The sequence below is a fragment of the Podarcis tiliguerta genome (assembly GCF_965153285.1).
Source record: "Podarcis tiliguerta genome assembly, chromosome: 17".
In the NCBI taxonomy this organism is placed as follows: Eukaryota; Metazoa; Chordata; class Lepidosauria; order Squamata; family Lacertidae; genus Podarcis; species Podarcis tiliguerta.
Genome location: NC_139550.1, coordinates 20,746,443 through 20,768,695, shown reverse-complemented (window position 1 = coordinate 20,768,695; position 22,253 = coordinate 20,746,443). Strand labels below are relative to the sequence as shown.

The window sequence follows — 22,253 nt, the reverse complement described above, 5'->3', positions numbered from 1 at the left end:
AATCCTGGGACATGGGTCCCCCCCCCAAAAAAACCCATGTCCTTTAAATGTGCTTTAAATGTATAGTGTGAATGTGACCTTTAGTTAATATATGTTTTCTTTCTTCCATCCCTTTAGGATAATTTTGGTCTTCCTTAAATGAAAAAAAATAAAATTATGCTGTCTCTTTCAGGTAACTGAAGGAGAGAGAACAAAAACATCTAAAAGTTGGCGTCATCCGCTAAGTAAACCCCCCGCCAGATCTCCTATGACGCTGGTTAAACAGCAGGCAGTAAGCGATGAAGGTGAGCATGCTTTTTAAAATCCCCTCTAATAATATATCTTTCAGCCAATATAAATGCATCTGCATACACTTACTGTTGCACAGTACTGAAGACGAAAGGATATTTGACCGTGTGCCAGAAACTCAACTGCTGCAGAATGAGCTGCATTAAAAGCTTTCAGCATGCTTCCTGAATACATGATGTCGTTTTTTTGTACTTTCCCACCCTTCCTTTCTCTTAAATCCTTCTAAACGCGTTAGAAGGGACTTGTAAGAAGCTCAGAACAGTATGAAGTCGCTTAAATACTACATGGATGATAAAAGCTCATTCGGCAACCAGATAGTCTTTGTTGGATTTCTCAGCAATTAGCTTTGGCACAGAACATTACACTTTATTGTATGAAGGCAAGCAGAGCTAAACAGGACACTTCTAGATCCTTGAAACCAACAGAGAACAAATTTGCTGTTTTGTTCTCTTTTATAAATATCTAGCTGGATCTCGAAAATAATCTGATTCTCTGGTAGATTTTGTTTATCGCCCAGGCTCATGAAAGAGACACTGTGTTGGATGCAAGGAAACAGGAGAAGCAGGAAAGTATCAGCCAGTGCTCTTTCACAAAGATTTGCAAAAGAGGTTGTGCAAGTGTTCTCTATAGTAGATACCGTATTTTTCGCTCTATAACACGCACCTGACCATAACACGCACATCGTTTTTAGAGGAGGAAAACAAGGGGGAAAAAATTCTGAATGAAACAGTGGATGTATCATTTTTGTGCCTCATGCTGTGGCCACAGACATGTGATCTGATGGTGAATTTGGGGTGACCCAATGCAAAGATCCTGAGGATCCATGTGGATCCATGCTTTGTAACCACGTTTTTGCACCACTGCAGCCCCAGGCAACAGTGGGTGCGTGATTTTTTTGGTGCAGGCTGTAGCCATGGACATGCTATGTGATCTGATGGTGAATTGGGGGTGACCCAATGCAAAGATCCTGAGGATAGAATCATAGAGTTGGAAGAGACCACAAGGGTCATCGAGTCCAACCCCCTGCCAAGCAGGAAACACCATCAGAGCACTCCTGACATATGGTTGTCAAGCCTCTGCTTAAAGACCTCCAAAGAAGGAGACTCCACCACACTCCTTGGCAGCAAATTCCACTGTCGAACAGCTCTTACTGTCAGGAAGTTCTTCCTAATGTTTAGGTGGAATCTTCTTTCTTGTAGTTTGGATCCATTGCTCCGTGTCCGCTTCTCTGGAGCAGCAGAAAACAACCTTTCTCCCTCCTCTATGTGACATCCTTTTATATATTTGAACATGGCTATCATATCACCCCTTAACCTCCTCTTCTCCAGGCTAAACATGCCCAGCTCCCTTAGCCGATCCTCATAAGGCATTGTTTCCAGGCCTTTGACCATTTTGGTTGCCCTCCTCTGTACACGTTCTAGTTTGTCAGTGTCCTTCTTGAACTGTGGTGCCCAGAACTGGACACAGTACTCCAGGTGAGGTCTGACCAGAGCAGAATACAGTGGCACTATAACTTCCCTTGATCTAGATGCTATACTCCTATTGATGCAGCCCAGAATTGCATTGGCTTTTTTAGCTGCCGCGTCACACTGTTGGCTCATGTTAAGTTTGTGGTCAACCAAGACTCCTAGATCCTTTTCACATGTACTGCTCTCAAGCCAGGTGTCACCCATCTTGTATTTGTGCCTCTCATTTTTTTTGCCCAAGTGCAATACTTTACATTTCTCCCTGTTAAAATTCATCTTGTTTGTTTTGGCCCAGTTCTCTAATCTGTCAAGGTCGTTTTGAAGTGTGATCCTGTCTTCTGGGGTGTTAGCCACCCCTCCCAGTTTGGTGTCATCTGCAAATTTGATCAGGATGCCCTTGAGTCCATCATCCAAGTCGTTGATAAAGATGTTGAATAAGACCGGGCCCAAGACAGAACCCTGTGGCACCCCACTAGTCACTCTTCTCCAGGATGAAGAGGAACCATTGATGAGCACCCTTTGGGTCCGGTCAGTCAGCCAGTTACAAATCCACTGAGTGGTAGCATAGTCAAGACCGCATTTTACCAGCTTCTTTACAAGAATATCATGGGGCACCTTGTCAAATGCCTTGCTGAAATCAAGGTAGACTACATCCACTGCGTTCCCTTCATCTACCAGGCTTGTAATTCTGTCAAAAAATGAGATCAGGTTCGTCTGACATGACTTATTTTTCAGAAATCCATGCTGACTATTGGTGATCACAGCATTCCTTTCTAGGTGCTCACAGATTGTTTGCTTAATGATCTGCTCCAGAATCTTCCCTGGTATTGATGTCAGACTGACTGGGCGGTAATTATTTGGGTCCTCTCTTTTCCCCTTTTTGAAAATAGGGACAACATTTGCCCTCCTCCAGTCTGCCGGGACTTCGCCTGTTCTCCAGGAATTCTCAAAGATGACTGCCAGTGGTTCTGAGATCACATCTGCCAGTTCTTTTAATACTCTTGGATGCAGTTCATCTGGCCCTGGAGACTTGAATACATCTAAACTAGCCAAGTATTCTTGTACTATCTCCTTAGTTATTCTGGGCTGTGTTTCCTCTGCTGAATCATTTCCTCCAAATTCTTCAGGTCGGGCATTGTTTTCTTTATCGGAGAAGACTGAGGCAAAGAAGGCATTGAGGAGTTCTGCCCTTTCTGTGTCCCCTGTTTGCATTTCACCATCTTCTCCTCTGAGTGACCCCACTGTTTCTTTGTTCTTCCTTTTGCTACGAACATACCCATAGAAGCCTTTTTTGTTGCTTTTAACCTCTCTAGCAAGCCTGAGTTCATTCTGTGCTTTAGCTTTTCTGACTTTGTGTCTACACGTGCTGGCTATTTGTTTGAATTCCTCTTTGGTGGTTTCCCCCCTTTTCCATTTTTTGTACACATCCTTTTTTAATCTTAACTCAGTTAAAAGTTCTTTAGATAGCCACCCTGGCTTCTTTAGGCACCTTCCATGTTTCCGTCTCATTGGTATTGCCTGAAGTTGTGCTTTTACTATCTCCCTCTTAACAAACTCCCAGCCATCATGAACTCCCTTTCCTTTTAGTATTACTGTCCATGGGATCTCACCCAGCACTTCCCTAAGTTTTATGAAGTCGGCTTTCTTAAAGTCAAGAAATTGAGTCCTAGTATGCTTGGCTGCTCCTTTCCGTTGTATAGTAAACACGGATCCTCCATGTGGATCCGTGCTTTGTAACCACGTTTTAAGTGGGGAGGGAAGGAAAAACACAGAAGGGACAAGGAGCACGGGAGGGGTGTGCAGAGAAGCAGCTGGCTAAGAATGCAGGAGTGGGGTTTAACGGGAGGGAGGAAAGGAAGGCAAAAGTTTCCTCCCACCCAGCCACCCAAGCCAGCCCTCTCTCTCTTTCTTTCTCTCTCTCTCCCACCTGCATGTTTTCAGCACCGGAGCACGGAGTGGAATCAGAAGGAAGGACGGGATCCTTTCCTTTCCCCTCTGCTTGCCTGGAAGGGAGGGGATTTCCCTGCTCTTTGTTCCGTTTGAGCAAACAGGAACCGAAACAGAAGAGGGTGGGCAGTAAGACCCTGAGGCAGAATGCTGGAAAGCAACAGCTTTCTCTCTCGGGAGGCTCCAATGCACGTGTGGCTGCCTGCAATCAGTTTACCACACCGAGAATGAAGATAAACTGGTAAAATAAGGGGGCTGGGTTAAAGCTAAAGGGAAAACCTCAAAGATCCCTCAAGAACAAGGCAGGGATTCAGGGCTCCCAAAGCCGAACTGCAGCCTTAGAAGGGAAAAATGGGGCTTTCGGAGGTGGTTTTTACTGCCCCGCTGCTTCCAATTTTTTAAAAGGCAAATTGCAGGAGAAGATGCAGCAGTCAAACACTCTCTCACTCCCTCCAAGCACCCACACTAGCGAACAAACACACAGGCAACCACACACTCACAAAGCACACACACTAGCAAACATACAGTCGCGCTGCACACACAATCAAGCGATCAGAGCGGCCAAACCTCCTAGCAAGCACTTCCCTGGCTTCTGCTGACCGCAATGAAGACGACCCTGTTGACTCGAAGAAAATGTGTGATGCACTCGGGCCAGTCGGCTCCAGGGACCACACATTCGCTCAATAACACGCACAGACATTTCCCCTTACTTTATAGGAGAAAAAATCTGTGTGTTATAGAGAGAAAAGTACGGTAGATTCTGTACTTGTGTCTCATGGCTCTGATTGTGCCAGAGGTTATGTAAGCTTATTTACGAGTGGAATAACATACAGACGAAAAGAATCCGTTCCGTGAGTCTCTTCGTCTTGCGGTTTTTTCGTCTTGTGAAGCAAGCCCATTAGCGGATTAGCACTATTAGCGGCTTAGCAGGCTTAGCGGATCAGCTGATAAGCGGCTTAGCGGATCAGCTGTTAAGCGGCTTAGCGGATCAGCTGTTAAGCGGCTTAGCGGCTTGGGAAAAGGGGGGGGGGGAGGAAAAAAACCCCGCAGGAACTCGCAAGACATTTTCATCTTGCGAAGCAAGCCCATAGCAAATTCGTTTTGTGAAGCACCTCCAAAACGGAAAACCCTTTCGTCTAGCGGGTTTTCCGTCTTGCGAGGCATTCGTCTTGCGGAGCACCACTGTACTTGCGTTTTGTTTCACTTTCGTTGTTCCACACTGGCACATGAGGTTTTGCATCTATCCCACTGTTTTTCTTCTGAACAGTGTCAGAAGGGTTACTAGCATCCTTTAATCTTTGAATTCTGTGTGGCAAGTTCAGTAACGTAAAAGAAGAGAGACGTATTGCTCCCCCCTCCCCAGAGTTGTTGAGAAAAGCCTCAATGTTTTGTGCATTAGAACTGCTGACAGGTCTATATAAACGTACATATGGAGAAGTCTGATCTCATAACCAGTGAGGTCAGATTGAAATGAAATGCAAAAACTACAATCTATGACAATTACATTAAAGCTTAAACGGATGAAAATAAGCACGGTGTTTTCATATTGTCAAAAACATGTCTACTGCAAATTTATATGGTTACCGCAAATTTTGCCATTCCATTGTATAACATAATCATATGTGTTATATCAATTCAATTGGAATACATTATTAAAGTATGGTAGTGCTTCCTGAATATATTTTCAGGATGGAAATGTAAACATGTTTGTAAAATCTATATAGCAGCTTTCTAGATCATTAGGCCAGTGTGGTCATGCATTTCTGTTACATAGCACAACAAATGATAGCTTTACCAATAAAAGCTCCCCTTGCCTTTTTTTTTTCTTCTGAAAGAAAAACCATTTACTCTTTTTCCTTTCTAGAATAGTTCTGCTGATGGTTTCTGCCAATAATAGTTTCTTCCATAAGCCCTGCTTATTGTTTGTGGTTTGTTCCAAAAGAGCTAAACCATGAGTTCCTGTTCAGATAATATACTAAGCCAAACCATGGCTTAGCTCAGCCCAGCCCAGCAGCAGATATCCTTTCTTATTTCTTCGTGCTAAGCCATAGTTTGGTTTGTGTTCAGTTCCAGCATGAACTAAAAAGTTAATCCTCAGCATTATTTTTTTTACGGCATTCAGAATCTGACAAGCTGCTGTGCTGAAGTATCGGGTCTAAAAGTAAATCAAGGGCCACATTCAAAAAATGAGATATCTTGACAGACGGAATAGAATGTCAGTTGGTGAAGCTTTCCCCCATACTTCTACGTTCCTACTTGAAAATGCTTACCCTGATTAATTTGTGCCAGCCATAAAGCTGTTGAAGGCACAAGACATCATTCACTTTGTTCTTGTACAGTGGTGCCTCGCAAGACGAAATTAATTCGTTCTGCGAGTTTTTTCGTCTTGTGAATTTTTCGTCTTGTGAAGCACGGTTTCCCATAGGAAATGCATTGACGGTTTCCCATAGGAATGCACTGACAATTTTAAGAAAAAGGCGCAAGACGTTTTCGTCTTGCGAAGCAACTCAAAAAACAAAAAACTCTTTCGTCTTGCGAGTTTTTCATCTTGCGAGGCATTCGTCTTGCAAGGTACCACTGTACCTGTTCTTCTTGCTGCAAGTTGCTCCTGTTGGAATAGAGCAGATCTCTTCACCAGGGAAGATGCAAGAAATAACTTAATTTTTTCTCTCCTGGTTTTTAGCAAAAGTGATTAAGTGACAAACATCCGCAGCAACAGCAGTGCCTCTGTATCTGCCTAATAAGCCTTAGAATGTTGCTTCCACATTTTGCTTTCTATTTCTATAGATGTCTGATTGAGGTAGTTTAACGAAAAGGAGGACTCTGGTCCTACTACTGGGGAGTGGAGGAGGGAATAAAACCTGAAGGTAAACTAGAAATCAATCAGATTTATACCCCAAAAGAACTTAATTATTGTTAGTTAAATCAGCATTTATGGAAACTACCTTCGGGTGTAGTTCAGATATTTTTGTTCAGCTGAACTAGTTCCTTCCAAGTGCTGATTGTGCTGATACTAATCCCCCCCAAAATTTTTAGTAAGTCTTTTACATATAATAGGATTCTGTGACTGTTAAGTAGAAAAGTTGTGGAAGGTCCTCATAGGATCATGGGTTCCTTTATCTGAATCTAGTCCACATATCAGTAGCATGATGCTTTGCTTTCTATTGTTGTAGGGTTGCCATATTTCAAAAAGAAAATGCTTCTCTAAATCCAGTGCCTTAATTTTGCTGTTTTTTTCTTTCCACTTCATGACATCTCAGAATCTGTAACTTCATTATCACCTTATCTCATCTTCCATTTTTGCATTCTATACCAGTTTTAGGCTGCAATCCTGTACTCGCCTGGGAATAAGCACCTTTGAACATAATGGGACTGACTTTCGAGTAGATGTGCATAGAATTGCACTATAGTCAAAACCAAATCTAAAATAGTTTAGCCCAGGCATGGACAAACTCGGCCCTCCAGATGTTTTGGGACTACAATTCCCACCATCCCTGACTACTGGTCCTGTTAGCTAGGGATCATGGGAGTTGTAGTCCCAAAACATCTGGAGGGCCGAACTTGCCTATGCCTGGCTTAGCCCTTTTTTCCAGTCCACAGAAAACTTTGACTTTTTGGCGGTCTGTATTATACCTTGCTTTGCCATGCTTCCAGCCTAGTCAGCTGAAATCTTGCATGTTTCACCTCCAAAGGCTGCTTACCCCATTCTTTTTAGAAGACATAGATGAGCAAACCTCTGGCCAGACTCACAGTGCGTGGTATTCAAAATTTTGATCCGAGTAGACCTATTGCAATGAATGGACTTAACATAGTCATATTCATATAATTCAGTGGATCTGCTCTGAATAAAACTTAGTTGAATACCACCCTTTAAATCCTCTTACAGTGTTTCTTGGAAGCAGATACACATAAAACCCTCTAATGTATTTGATTAAGTGTATATTCAAAAATGTATTTGAGCAGTTCAGAGTTTAGGAGGAGACCATTTCTTGCTGGAGAGCTGTTGAAACATATCTGAGTTTCTCCACAGAGAATATATCTCAGTAAAATGGCAACAAGCTTTTAAATTATCTCTCCTGCAGAGTATATCTAAATTTACTCTTGTATTTTATTGCAGTATTGGTAATTGGCTTTTTCAGCCATCCCCTTTTAAACAAAAGTTCTACATATCCTCTTTTTTAAAGCTTTGGTTCTATTGAAGCTCCTTTATCTGAAGCAGTAATTTGCCTCTGCTTGGCTCTGCTCAGCTAACCATGCAAACTACCCCATGTTAATACTGGAAGTTGACATATAATTGCACTAGCCTACTGTAATGGGTAAGAGCCCCAAATCCCATAGGATAATGTATAATGGCTCCCTGTCACAGCTGCATTTTGGAGTAGTAAATTCCAAAGAGCACCCAGTTGAGTTTCTGAGCCAAACTATGTTACATTTATAGTGTTAGCTATTTAAAAATAAACAAAAAACCAACCTGCTGAAGGTTTGGTCACTTATTGCACAAAACTTATATTTCCCAGTCAAGGAAGTTCCTTATTTCCCCCTCTTTTCAGCTATGTGAATAATTGAATAGATCTATAGTTGGGTTTGTGGTTCTTTCTTTTTTTGCAGGAGGGGGGAGGTTGGCCCACAAATTCACCAGCTACAGTACTTCAATTAGCTGTTAAGCATCTCGCCTTAAATTAGAGACAGCTTTGAGCCATGATCTATATCTATGTAATATTTGCATGTCTTGAGGGGACAAGATTGAGTGGATTTCAGAATGTTCCAGTAATTTACACAAAAAAGGCTACATTAACATTAGAATCCATCTGGTAAAGTAATTAAAAGATTTAAATATGGAAGGGTTAAGTGAAATTGCTGCATTTTTAATTAGAGATTATACAGTTTTGTGACTAGGGATGGCTGTTAACCTTGGTTATAGCTAAAATAAAATGTTTGAAAATTATGATTACCCAGCTCATTGTGAGTCATTCTTGTTAGAATATTGCCAGGTGAGAGGTACTGGAGTGATAGGAATTTTTAGAATGCATCCCTTCATAGTAATGCAATTATTCGTAAACTTTTTGAACTACAGTGCTAGATAGATTTATTTTCTCCCTGCAGGTAGAACATGTTGCACTAGTTCGACTTTAGGTAATAAATGCCCTGTCAGAGCTGTCTTTCCCACTGGTGTTAGTGGTTTGTTGTGCCAGGGCGCCGGCCTTTCAGGGGCGCCCTAGTGAGTGGGGGAGCTATGCGGCTTTGCCACAGCCTCCCCTTTCCCTGCACGCCCGTCAGCTGCGCCCCGCCAACTATATGGCTGGTGGGCGTGCTGTTTCCTTCTCAAGCCTCCATAGGAGGAGAGCAATCCCCACAGAGGCTTAGGAGGGACGCAGCTTCCCTCCCAAGCTTCTGCATCTGCTAAAGATGGCCCTGCTCCTGGTCGTTGTCCTCCTCCTGCTTCCTGGCGAAAGGCGGCACGCAGCATTCCTGGGCTGCCTTCTCGGGTGCCCTGACGCCAGAGAGCATGTCCGCCAGCACATTTTCCTGCTTGATCACCGCCACCATGCCGGGGATGGTGGGGGAGGCAGAGGACTTGTTGCCGCTCTGGACCCACTGTTTCAAAAAAGTCACTTTTTAATTTTCCTCTTTTCACAAAGCAGCAGCGAAGTTAGATGTGCTGGCCCTGAGAGTGAGGCGTTCTCAGGGAGGAGTTGGGCAGGGAAAGGAGACTGTTGCCAAGCTTAGTGAGGAAGCGCTCCTTCTAGAAGAAGCACACTCTCATCAGCTCCTGTGGCGATGGCGGCTGTGCTTCTCAAACTCCCATTGTCGGGAGCTGCCTGGATGGAGCGCACCAGCCACCAAACCATCAGCAGGCTAGGCCAAGTGACACGTAGGACACCAGACTGGGTGGGACTTGCCCGCAGACCAAACAAAGTGGAGAGGGGCCTTAATACAGGCCTCCCTAAGCCTTAGCCTGCCACAGGCTCAGCAAGAGTGTGGAAGATTTTGGTGATGCCATACAAAACTTCGGGTGTCTTCTCTGCGCTTCATGCAGTAAGTGGCAGCTGAGGGTGGCGGCAGCAAGGGTTCCTGCCTCAGGTGGCAAAACGGCTTGGGCTGTGTATCCCTCACTCAAAATTATACCAAATTTCATAGCGATAGGAGAAATAATTATGCATTCTTTTATAGAGAATGCAACATACCTTAGTATTAGAACCCCTGCTGTAGCCTGATAAAAGCGTAACCCTTTGCCACACCCTTGGCATCAAACTCTCTGACTAGCCACACACTCTGGCTCCGCAGTGAATGCTTGGGAGTGGGACTAGTCAGTGTGCAAGATCAGAGGCCCTGCTAAGTACTGGTATAACCTCTGTATAGGGCTCATACTTATTTCAGTGCTATTCTTATCTACAATTGGATGTTTTGTTTATAGAAATCCTTTGTGAGTATTCTTGTCCCTTTTAGGTTTCTTTTGTAGCTGATCCCTGTTTGTCAATTTTAATTTTTTTAAAAAAATTAAGGATGGAACCTTGCAACCACGCTGGAGATAAAAAGTTGTGCGTAGGCACTGTTGTTTGATTAGACGATCTTAATTTGCATTTTGAGTCATATTTTGCTTTGCATGCTTGTGCATTCTTTTCAGGAAAATGAGGCACAGGCATACAGACAGACAAGGCTTAAAATAGAATTCATTTATATTGATGAGATAATTTGCAAAACTGAAATTAGTAGGTTTTTCATCATTTTGATCTGGCACCAGAAAACAGGTGAAGAGTTCTACATAGCTTTGGGTAATTTTAAGCACATTCTGTATACAAGAAGAAACAAACTAAGAATTCAAATGCTGATATCCTGCAAAATTGTGTTAGTTTTTTCAGAAGATTTCATTAAGGTCTATACATTCTTGATGCACTTCTGCTACATTTCGGTGAAATTTTCCTAGCTTGAAAGTCACTGGATATATCAAAGTTCACTCAGTTGAACACCTATGTCCCACATTACTGTTCACTCCGGCTCTAGTGCAAAAATCCACCACTAGATTTTGAAGCCCTGTGCATGTGACCTTAGAGACAATCTAGAACTATCTTGCAATTTCTTGTGAAATGCAGTACTGTAGTTTAGTTGAACGGAACTGTATTAGGATACATGTTACAAGTCTGTAAAATCCTGCCTTTGTCATAGCGCGTGATCGTTACCCAACCCAGTTAACCCTTCTTTAACCGATGGAAATCCTGGTGTTTCATGCAATTTAGTCCAAGCCAGCCTCAACCCAACTTGAGGGTGGTAGCTATACTCAATTTCTGGTGAAGCCCAGGTGTGCACATTTGACATGCCCATGGGTTGGCAATCGCAGTTCTACAATTCTGGTGTTAGCAGGGGGGTGTATCACAGAGCAGCTTCCTCATTTGCCTCTTAAGCCTTTTTGGACTGGCTGACCGTTGTGGACCCTTCCAGCTTTTCAACTCTATGATTCTGTTTTAGATTCTCACCCTGTGTAGAACTTTAAAAATAGACATCCCAATTCAATATCATTCTTGGGCTGCCTTGTAGTATAGAAAACAATGAATTTTTCTCTACCTTAGAAGACTAACAGTACAATCCTAACTAGGGGGAGGCAACCTAAGACCCGTGGGCCAGATGTGGCCCAATCGCCTTCTCAATCTGGCCTGGGGATGGTCCGGGAATCAGTGTGTTTTTACATGAGTAGAATGTGTGCTTTTATTTAAAATGCATCTCTGGGTTATTTGTGGGGCATAGGAATTCGTTCATTTCCCCCCCAAAATATAGTCCGGCCTACCACATGCTCTGAGGGACAGTGGACCGGCCCATGGCTGAAAAAGGTTGTTGACCCCTGATCCTAACCATATCTACTCAGATGTACATCCTGTTGAATTAAGTGGGGGCTTACTCCCAGATAAATGGGGCTAGGATTACAGCCTTGAACTATAATCCTATCCCCCTTACTTCAGGTTAAGCATTTCAAAGCTTAATGGGACTTACTTCTGAGTAATCGCATACAGGGGTCCACTCTAGGTATACAAGCTCACTTCTCCCAAAGTTACTAATCAACAGTATCTGCTTCGACAGGGTGTGGGTGAATGGTTTTTCTTCTTCTCCTGACCCAGTCATTCACACACACACACACACACACACACACACACGTTACTCATCACAGGCTTTCTGAGAAAAAGAGTATTTCATTAAACTTTCCTATGCAATGAACTTTCTAAAGCAGATCAAATTGATAAATACTGTAAGGAAAACAACAACCACCAATGGCCAAATCTCAGGGAGAGAGAAGGATAACAGAGCATAGTCTCGCATATGCGAGAATAGTGGCTGCTTGCATTGATAAGTAATTATACACACACTTATATGGTTTACATAGAGATTTAGCATTACCATGGCTCCATAATTGGACACAATATTGTGTCAACATTTTCCTACTGAAATGTGTTTGTTTTGGCTTCTTTTTGCCTGTTTCTCAATCTGTATCTTAAAATAAAGCATCACATTAAATGGCTGTGAAAGCATTGATGAAGTTCAGTTTAAATATAAAATAATTTGTGCTGGTAAGAAAAATTTAATTATCTAAACCCCATGCAGAGCTCAGAGATAAAGATAGCATGTTGTCTTGTCTTCGGGATTGCTTATTTTATACTCTACTGAACACGAAGCTCAGAAGGGGAATGCAGGAGTCAAGCTTATTTGGTCTACAATTTCCAAATCCTTGCATGGGCACATGCATGAAATGTGGGCCTCTTAGTGCTTAGAAGTTTGGAAAAATTGTTAAGTGATACGTACAGTACGGATAGCTAACAGAAAGATTACAAAAATTCTTTGTAGTGGCTGAGGGGCTTCAAAGCCATTCAGCACAGTGTTCCACCCCCTGCCCCTATTCTGCAGATGTCTTCAGACTCTGTATCCTGTGAGACTTTCCCTGTTTTCACAAAGACATGGAGGAATAAAGAAGGGTAGCTGCAGGGAAGTACTGCATCATTATGGAGAAACTGTTCAGTAAGCAAATGAGAGAGAAACCTTTTTGAAAACTTGTCTATGCAACGTTTTCTTAAACTAAAGAAACATGCCATTTTATAATTGGCTTGCTGCTTTTCTGCGGGAATTAAAGATAACTCATCATTAACGATCTATAAAAGTATTTTGTCAACTTAGATGCATGTCGTCACGGTCTGAAGGAATCTGATGCTTCAGCGTTTTTACCAGCATCAAATTCTTCTGTATAATGGAGGTGTTAATCAGAAATAAGTAAATCATAAGTACTCTTTCCCCTTTTAAAATATATCCCACAGCAACAAATGATCGTGAGAGCTGTTATTCCCCAATCAGTATACAGTTTTGTCCATTGTTGGCAACCATGTTGACATGGTGTTTTGTATTGCTTTCAGCGGGAACGGGCATCTGTAACAAACGGAGGGCGGATTCTCCTTTTGTACTTTTGCAGTGCAGGCTTCCTCTTCGGTCTGAATGCGTCTGTTCTGGTGGGCTTGTTTTCATATGTGGACTTGCCATCCACTTCCCTTTTATATGCTGCTTAAATTGTTGTTTGCCATCGTCACTCTCAGAACTCAGCCTTTTCAAATGTCATTTTCATTTAAGAACTGCCCGAGTCTCTCTTAACTGAAGAAGACATACAAGAAACGGAGTCCTGGGCCAAGCCTCTTGTCTACCTTTGGCAGAACAGAGCACCAAATTTCACTGCTGAAAAGGAATACAATGCAGCTGTTGCCAATTTGGAACCCTGCTGCGCCATATGCACGCTCCTCAAGCCTTACTACAAGGTAAGGAAGCTTTTCACAGTTTGAGAGGTATTTATAAACAAAAGAAACCCAAATATTTGTAGAGTGCTGCTTTGTGACAAAACTGCTGATTTTCTCTTTATCCTCTATCCTTTTTTTTTAGCGAGTAAAGGATTGAATGGTAAACGGTCCATCACTTAGCTTGTCAAAATAGATACCGTGATTCCAAGGGGTAGAGTCCAACTGCCAAAAAGCAAGGAAATGGAAATGGAGCAATTTCTGCTCTCAGTGGTAGGCTTGGTAGCTTTAGCATTGGATAAGCACACACTGGATAAGCACAACAAAGATAGCAAGGGAATGGAGGTTTCCATTAACTCAGATATTTGAGACGTACAAATTCATTATACATATTTGAGGGTATGATTCGGCTCCTCTGGACTCACCCTGTGGAGTTCATGCAAAGCTGGTTCCCATATCACACTCCCTTCCTATGCAAGCATGCAGAGAAGTGGTTAAATTGCACTATATTTATTTTTAAAGAGTACAATTTATTTCATAAAGGTCCCCTCACTGAATAATTGCATTGATTTAAGTACAGTTTTCATGGGGCAGTGTCTCTTCATTTTGCTACCTCATTTTATATCCAGGGGCTCTCCTGCTCACTATGGAGGGCTGGAATGATTATTTTTGCATTTTCTTGACTTCTAGTGCTTAAATTGCCATTTTCCTATGGCTTGGCTGTAGAGTGTTTGCCACTGCATTTCACTGCACTTTTGGCATGCCATATACTAGTGATAGATAAGCACATATAAACGGCTATCCCCTCCCCCCAGGATTCATGCTAAAAAATGAGAAAAATGCTATACTAGATCAGGCTGGTAGTGGTGACATTTTTGCCCCTCTAAAATCTTTTTCCAAATCTTGCACAATTACACTCTTGCCACGCTCAATTCCTTATAGGTGCCCAATAGAAAACTCCCTTTATGGAACTGAAGTCCCTGCCCAGCTGGTAGATGTTGCAGAATGCTCAAACCGTCTTTTCCCCGCTTTCCTCCATTCCTACCACAACATCTCAACAATATTGGAGGTGTAGTCTCCCATCCCTAGATAGTTGCTAAGCAGACAGGTGTAACACACCGTCCAGTAACCTGATGTGAAGTGCTTCTTACCTTAATCCATGATCAGCAGGAGAGGGGGAAAACCATGCATCAAGAGTTTGTTGTGCAGTGTGATGAGGCAAAGGTCCTAACTAAGCTCTGACAAGAGCAGATACCATTTGCTGTTGCAGAGTACAATGAGGAGCAATTCCTCCTTAAGTGGCAGCAGTAGTTGCAGCTCCAAAGATGAGTTTCCCAGATTCTGGAGCATCTGTGAGTGGAATGGTTTCCTCATCATATTAAGCCATTAGACTATGGTTTAATGTGACATGCGGACCAGGCCAGTAGGTGTGTGTAAGGCCTGTAAAACTGTAAAATTTAGTAATAGGAAATGAATGCAACGAAAGATTCAAATGAGTAATAAATTTAGGTTGCTTAAGCTTGACACTTAATTTTACAACTGTCAAAATACTGAAATATCTGAAACACGGGACGGATATTTTAGAAGCAATGCGACTTGGTTTTATTATTATTTAAAGAAACTTACCAAGTAAAAGAAAAAGAGCAAATTTCTTCTTTTTCAAATATGTTTTTCAGGCTGACAACCCTAATGAAGAACACTATAGTTGCTCAGCAACAAAACAAAGAGAAGCTTTTGTGGCCAGAGAAAAGACAAAACCACTTATTCCAGAGATATGTTTTATTTATAGTGAGGAGAACACTGAAAACTATCCGTCCAATGGCTTTCTTGAAGAAGATGGAACAAGTCTGCTGATTTCGTGTGCGAAGTGTTGTGTACAGGTCCATGCAAGTAAATATAATTTCTTGACTTCAAATATTGAATGAGTGCTCTCACAAGCAGGGCCGTCTTAAGCATATCCTTTGCAGGGATCACCCTCCTCCCACAGAGGCTTGGGAAAGAAGCTGCAGCCCGCCAGCCATATGGTTGGCGGGGCGCAGCTTCCATCCTAAGCCTCTGTGGGGATCGCTGTCCTCTTGCGGTGGCTTGGGAGGCAATCTGCATGCCCGCCAGCCATATGGTTAATGGGGCACAGCTGGCGGGCATGCAGAGAAAGGGGAGGCTGCCGGCAAACTGCGCAGCTCCCCCACTCGCTGGGGCACCCCTGAGAGACCAGCGCCCTGGCGCAATGCACCAGTAAGCCCAATAGGAAAGATGGCTCTGCTCACAAGCAAATATACCTCGGGTTACAGATGCTTCAGGTTACAGACTCCGCAAACCCAGAAATAGTACCTCGGGTTAAGAATTTTGCTTCAGGATGAGATGGTGGCGGGAGGCCCCATTAGCTAAAGTGGTACCTGAGGTTAAGAACAGTTTCAGGTTAAGAACGGACCTCCAGAACGAATTAAGTTCTTAACCCGAGGTATCACTGTAGCCTCCTCAGTTTCTGAGTACAATTGGGGCAAGTTGCACAACCCACCTCGAGCTGGCTACCTACCTCAGTTCTGCTCTCACAGGTTGTGACTGCCTGCCTCACTCCCTGTGTCTGGCTGACAGGCAACCTCACGCACACGAGGCTGTTGGTCATCTGGGGCTGGGGCTTCTCCTCCTGGAATGACAGACAGCCTCATACAGCTGGTGAGGCATGGAGGCAGTCATGTTCCCTATGCAAGCAGCATTGGGGTGAGCAGCCAGTTCATGGTAGGCTGTGCAACACGCTCCAAGTCTACTCAAAGAAACCGAGGAGGACCTCCTCAATTGTGCATAGGGTCCACCAATGTGGTACCCATGGGTGCCACTGTGATCAAACTTAGCTCCAGTAGCACCTGCAAAAGGTCTCAGGAGATATTGCCTTAAAAATCCAATGCATAAGAGATAGTTCTGTTTGCACTCTCAGCCTCTCCTTCAACATGTCCACATTTTATTGGGTGCCCACCCTCCCATCTGTTTTGAACTCAGATCTCTGTGAGCAAGCATGGCAGCTGTTCCGGTGCCTTTGATGTAATGATGATGGGGGCTTGGCTGCACCAATTTGTGGTCATCTCTCTCTCTTTTTTTAGATGGGACAGGCATTATGCCACTCGCCCACAGCAGCCATTTTGTGTTTTCCCATGACTGCTATTATATGACTGGCAGGGGTTGGTTAGGTTGACCCCCACCAAGGGTGCAGACCCAGGGCGGTGCAAAATTCCCACCTTCCCTGCAGGGGGACAACCCTCCCTAGTTGGTCGGCAGCGAAGGAAGGGGGCACCGATTAGAAGGGTGCAAGGGATGCGGGGCACCAATACGACTCTTTACCAAGGGCACAAGGGAGCCTCCGATGACTGGTGCCCACAGTACTGCCTCAAAATTCCAAATATGCCCACTGACCCCAAAATGATAGCAACCCCTTTCCTGGTTTTTTGATATAGGGCACCTACACAATCAAACTCCTAAGATACTTTCACAAATAAGGGTATATGGACTGTTAAGTTGTGGGCGAACATATCAGACGACACAGCGCATAGACGGCAGTGTTAATCACCATGCTGCACCAGCTCTCTGTTATGGAGAGTTATTGCTGCAGTGTTCAGATTGTATTTTACCACCTGGAAAAGTAATTGGGATTTCAAAGCTGACAGTCTAGCATAGTGAAAAGATTGTTAAAGATAACAATGCTGGTTTTTAGGAATGAGAACTGTTGGTAGCATAGGTGACCTTCCAGCAGCCAGTATAACTGCTAAGCTTACTGTTGGAGAAATGCGCGTTCTTTACTTTTTTTTAATCACACACTATGCAAATGTAGTATCTTTTTTTAATAGCTAGCTTGTCTGTTTAGCTAGAAAGATAATGAAGTACAGAATCTGTTTATCATCTTAGCTCTCTCTTATTATAGGTTGCTATGGTGTTCCTTCCCATGAAATCAATGATAGATGGCTATGTTCTCGATGCAAAAGAGGAGCCTGGACAGCAGTAAGTTATGCATTTTATTTAGTTGTTGTTCACAGTGAACACCCAACTAAACCTCCTGATCATATGTGAAAGGGACATAAAAGCGCATTCTGCCAACCATAGCCGAGAGAAGAATTCTTATTTCTGTTTTAACTATCTTGTTATGGTTCAAATTGAATTTCTGATTGCATACTGGTACGTGGTAAACAAGATATGTGGTATAATGTCAACGGAGAAAACAACCAACAATTAATCTCTTATCTGGAGAGAAAAAAATCAGAAACGAATCATTTGCCCCTTCAGGCTTTTCTATCAGCTGTAATGCTGCCACTGCCAGACGGACAAAAAAGGTGCAGAACTTCCTGGTGCTTCTCATTCTTCTTGGCATGGGACATCATTGTCTAATTGCTGATCACTGCACAACTTCTTTCAATATTGCAGAGGCATGTCACCCTGAAAAGTGGGACTACTGATAATATCTGCCCTTGTATCTACGGGGGTTGATTGAAATTTTAGGGACAATCAGCATGCATGTACTTGATCAGAGTGGATGCCAAATGCACAGATACCAGAGTACCAGACTAAAAAAACATTGCTGTGTTAACGCTGCAGGTAATCTACTCTTGCAGGGCCATTCATCCAACAAACTTCCCAGACATCATCTCTCCCTGTTCTGACCATAGTGTGCCATACAGACAGATATTGTCGGCAGCAGAGGGCTGATCAAGTACATGCATGCTGAGGAAATGGCTTCTTAATAGAAGCTTTCAATGAATAGCCTCTTAATTGTCCCTTAAACAGCCTTTTCTAATTGTCACAGTGTCAGGCTGTGCAGACATTAACACTTGAAAATACAGCCAGGTCATTTGTTTTCTCAATTTGGATGGAAGCTGGGAGAAATGGCAATATTTCATAAGAAATTATAGGACAGATGTGGAATGTGATTAACGTGTGTACACTACTTCCCAAACCAGTGGTGGGAGCAGACTGGATATAGAGTGAACCATGTTTTCAACCTCCGTTTCTCTTCCTGCAGCTAATGGGAAAGCTTTAATACTTACTGATTTCATCACATTTTTTTCTTTTATTTTTTAATGGAAATGAGTGCCCATCTGCTATTGTTTTAAAAATGTTGTGAAACCGCTAATTGAAACGTTCCTGTCACAGGAACAGCCCCTGTCACAGCCCCTCCAGTGGCTATGGTGGCTCATTTACCAGAAGTAATGTATTTAACGTTAACTCTGGAAGTCTATAGTCAATTTTGACCAAACTAAGCCTCCTAGAGCAAAATATGCATCATATACATGGTGCCTGGGAGTGGCCGCTGAGACCACATAACACCGGTCTTGATAGACCTACATTGGCTCTCAGTATGTTTCCGGGCACAAATCAAAGTGTTGGTGCTGACCTTTAAAGCCCTAAATGGCCTTGGCACAGTATACCTGAAGGAGCATCTCCATCCCCATCGTTCTACCCGGACACTGAGGTCCAGCTCCGAAGGCCTTCTGGCGGTTTCCTCACTGTGAGAAGCCAAGTTACAGGGACCAGGCAGGGGGCCTTCTTGGTAGTGGCACCCGTCCTGTGAAACGCCCTCCCACCAGATGCCAAAGAAATAAACAGCTATCTGACTTTTAGAAGATTTCTGAAGGCAGCCCTGTTTAGGGAAACTTTTAATATTTTATGAATTATTGCATTTTAATATTTTGCTGGAAGCTGCCCAGAGTGGCTGGGGAAATCCAGCCAGATGGGCAGAGCATAAATAATAAATTATATTATTATATACATCATATACCATTGATAGATTATCTATCAAACTATCATCCATACATGCAGTCGCAGGCAGGATTTGAAATATAAGCAGTGGACTGCTGAAATAATTAATGAGATCGGGGCTTAGATAATAATAATGTGTTCTAAAGCAGCTAATAAAAAGGAGTAACAAAAAGCAAGGAGGGATGGGAAGTCAAGAAGAATTTGTTTTGTTTTTTAAAAAATCTTTTTATGATGATGAGTTTTGGAATATCTTTGGAGGCTTAATAAAAAGTGTGTGTGTGTGTAGTTGTGAGGAATGGCAAGTTTGACCTTTTATTGATTACCTTGGTAGTGGTACAGCTGATTATGTTTCATATTTTTTATATTTAATTGATTGACGTATGTTGCCTATTTATATTGTAAGTCTTATTCATACTCTGGTGCGTGGCAATGAATGAATGAATGAATGAATGAATGAATGAATGAATGAACAGGTGGTCCAACTACCACAAAACCCTGTAAAACCACTTGACTGTAGGCATAAATAGGATGAGTGTGCACACTGCAGTCAACATTACTTCTCCCATACCACTTTCTGCTCTCAGGGGGAGACAGACACTCTAATCTATCTCCAGCCTAAATGAGACATCTCCCTATTCCCTGAGGGGTTGGTGGCACAAAACTCTCCCTGTGTATATGTTGAGTGATTTTTTTTCTTAACTTGATAAATTATAAGAGAATCAATCATGTGCAAGGCTGTTTATGTACAATTTTCAGAGATTCTTTGCAAGATGGGCACTGAATTCAGCTTTCATTCAGCTTGTAACAAACAAATTCCTAGCCCCAAGAGTAATGAGAGGATATGGGCAATTCCTGATGACAGCTCAGAAATTAAAGGGTTTGCTCTTTTTCCAGTTTTAGCGTTTCCTATTTTGTAATAATAATCTTGTGTTCCCATGGCTTTCCTTAACCGGGACTCCCCACCCCAAACTCTCTGAGACTTTTTGATGGCCATCATGTCTCCTACTTGAATTGGGAACATTGCCAAACATCAGCAAAAAAGACTATAGAGAAGCTTTTCAAAATACATACCATTTGACTTCCTCTCACCTCCGATCAGCCTCACTATACTAGAATATATTGTTACTTCTCACACCAGTGTAATTTCTTACTATTGTATGAAAAACAAAAGAGAAAGGTAGAGTGAACAGGTTGGAGGAGCAGATAATGTAAGCAGGTTTCTCCCCCTATTTTTTTAGATTCCTTGTAGCTGTTGGTAAAGAACAAAACAGCAGGTAGCAGATATGGTGTGCATATTAACCAAGGCAGGGAAATAAAATGGCAAATACCAATTTGGAACAGATTATTACAAAAATAGTGATTCACATATATAGGTAGTTCAGTGTTTGCTCGGTGAATTGCTATTAAAATGTGCCCAGAGTCAATTTCTGTATCTGTAATATGTTTTCATTTTAGCAGGGTAGGCATTCTTTCCAGGCAAAATTGAATTTTTCCTCTCTTGCTGGCCACCAGAGAAAATTGTGAAAGGTTCCTTATCAGGCAATCAGAAGTTCCAGGACTTATAAAACTGCTTTTGTTGCAGCTCCTGCAGAGTTGTGGGTGGGTGTAAAGGGGAGGGGGAATGGCAAAAGTCAATCCCGGGAACTGACAGGGTGTCTTTTAAGTCAGAACGTAATTATCAGTTCAGTTCAGTGAACAGAGTTAGACAGCACGGCTGCTTTAGCAACAAGTTTGCCGGTTTTCTTTCAGCGAAGGGACAGGTGTGGCGCCTCAGGATTAGCAACGACAATTAAAATGAGTTTCATTGTGTGGGCAGCCTGAATATGTTCAGCGTGGTAAGAGCTGTCGATGAACCCAGATCTTTCTTGATTGACAAGGTCTTTGCCTTCTCAAATTAGAACACAGTCCTGGAGAGATGTTGTATACTTAATATGGGCTTAAGGTCACTTGTTTTAATACTGGAACCTCAAATTCAAGGATGATCTATGCTACTATCTATTGTTTGTTAGTCTGGATCCGGAACCAATAAACATGGGGCTCCTTTCTCATTAGTGCACGGTTGCCCACCCTCTTCAGCTTACTTGTGGAAGCCATTGTTTGATGCTTCTTCTGCTCCATGTCCAAGCAGTGAGAAGTTCTGGAGGGCAGCAGTACCAGGGTGTGGCTTCCTTTGGAAAGAGAGATAATTGGAAACTTACCTTGTGCTCCGTTGTTTGTTAATATATAAATATGCGGTACACATATGTAAATTTAGCAAAAGAAAGAATATACCGTATATTTTGCTCTATAAGACGCACCAGACTACAAGACGCACCTAGTTTTGGGAGGAGGAAAACAAGAAAAAAATATTCTGAATCCCAGAAGCCAGAACAGCAAGAGGGATCGCTTCACAGTAATCCCTCTTGCTGTTCTGGCTTTTGGGATAGCTGCGCAGCCTGCATTCGCTCCATAAGACGCACACACATTTCCCTTACTCTTTAGGAGGGAAAAAGTGAGTCTTATAGAGCAAAAAATACGGTATGTTTTTCTTCTTAGTTAAATTTGCTATTTGAAATATATATATATATATATATATATATATATATATATATATATAAAAAACACAGAAATATAGGTGGAGCATAGGTTGAGGCAAGCAGCACAATGTTCCTACCAGGCAGCAGGCCTACCACCTCTCATTAGATCCCTAGAGAGAGAGACATCATATGCCCCAAGGTGCTTTCAGTGAATATTGTGCCTCTCTCTTACAGTGTCAAAAGAGCTTCTCTCTCTCTCTCTCTCTCTCTCTCTCTCTCTCTCTCTCTCTCACACACACACACACACAGAATGCACCTATCTACAGTGGTACCTCGGGTTACATATGCTTCAGGTTACAGACGCTTCAGGTTACAGACTCCGCTAACCCAGAAATATTACCTCGGGTTAAGAACTTTGCCTCAGGATGAGAACAGAAATCGCGCAGCCACGGCGCAGCAGGAGGCCCCATTAGCTAAAGTGGTGTTTCAGGTTAAGAACAGTTTCAGGTTAAGAACAGACCTGCAGATTGAATTAA

At 42.7% G+C, this 22,253-nt stretch overlaps 1 protein-coding gene across 7 annotated transcripts in view; it reads left to right on the top strand.

The window, feature by feature from the left end:
• The window catches only part of KDM4C (lysine demethylase 4C), a gene marked incomplete at its 5' end in the record, with an annotated part of 192,254 nt that overhangs the window by 104,469 nt on the left and 65,532 nt on the right, over nucleotides 1–22,253 (top strand). For all 7 annotated transcript variants that reach the window (XM_083419596.1, XM_083419593.1, XM_083419597.1 and 4 more), the window contains 4 exons: nucleotides 173–284; nucleotides 13,302–13,483; nucleotides 15,136–15,349; nucleotides 17,373–17,449. In XM_083419596.1, the coding sequence (XP_083275722.1) occupies nucleotides 173–284; nucleotides 13,302–13,483; nucleotides 15,136–15,349; nucleotides 17,373–17,449 (585 nt within the window). The remainder of the gene's footprint in view (nucleotides 1–172; nucleotides 285–13,301; nucleotides 13,484–15,135; nucleotides 15,350–17,372; nucleotides 17,450–22,253) is intronic.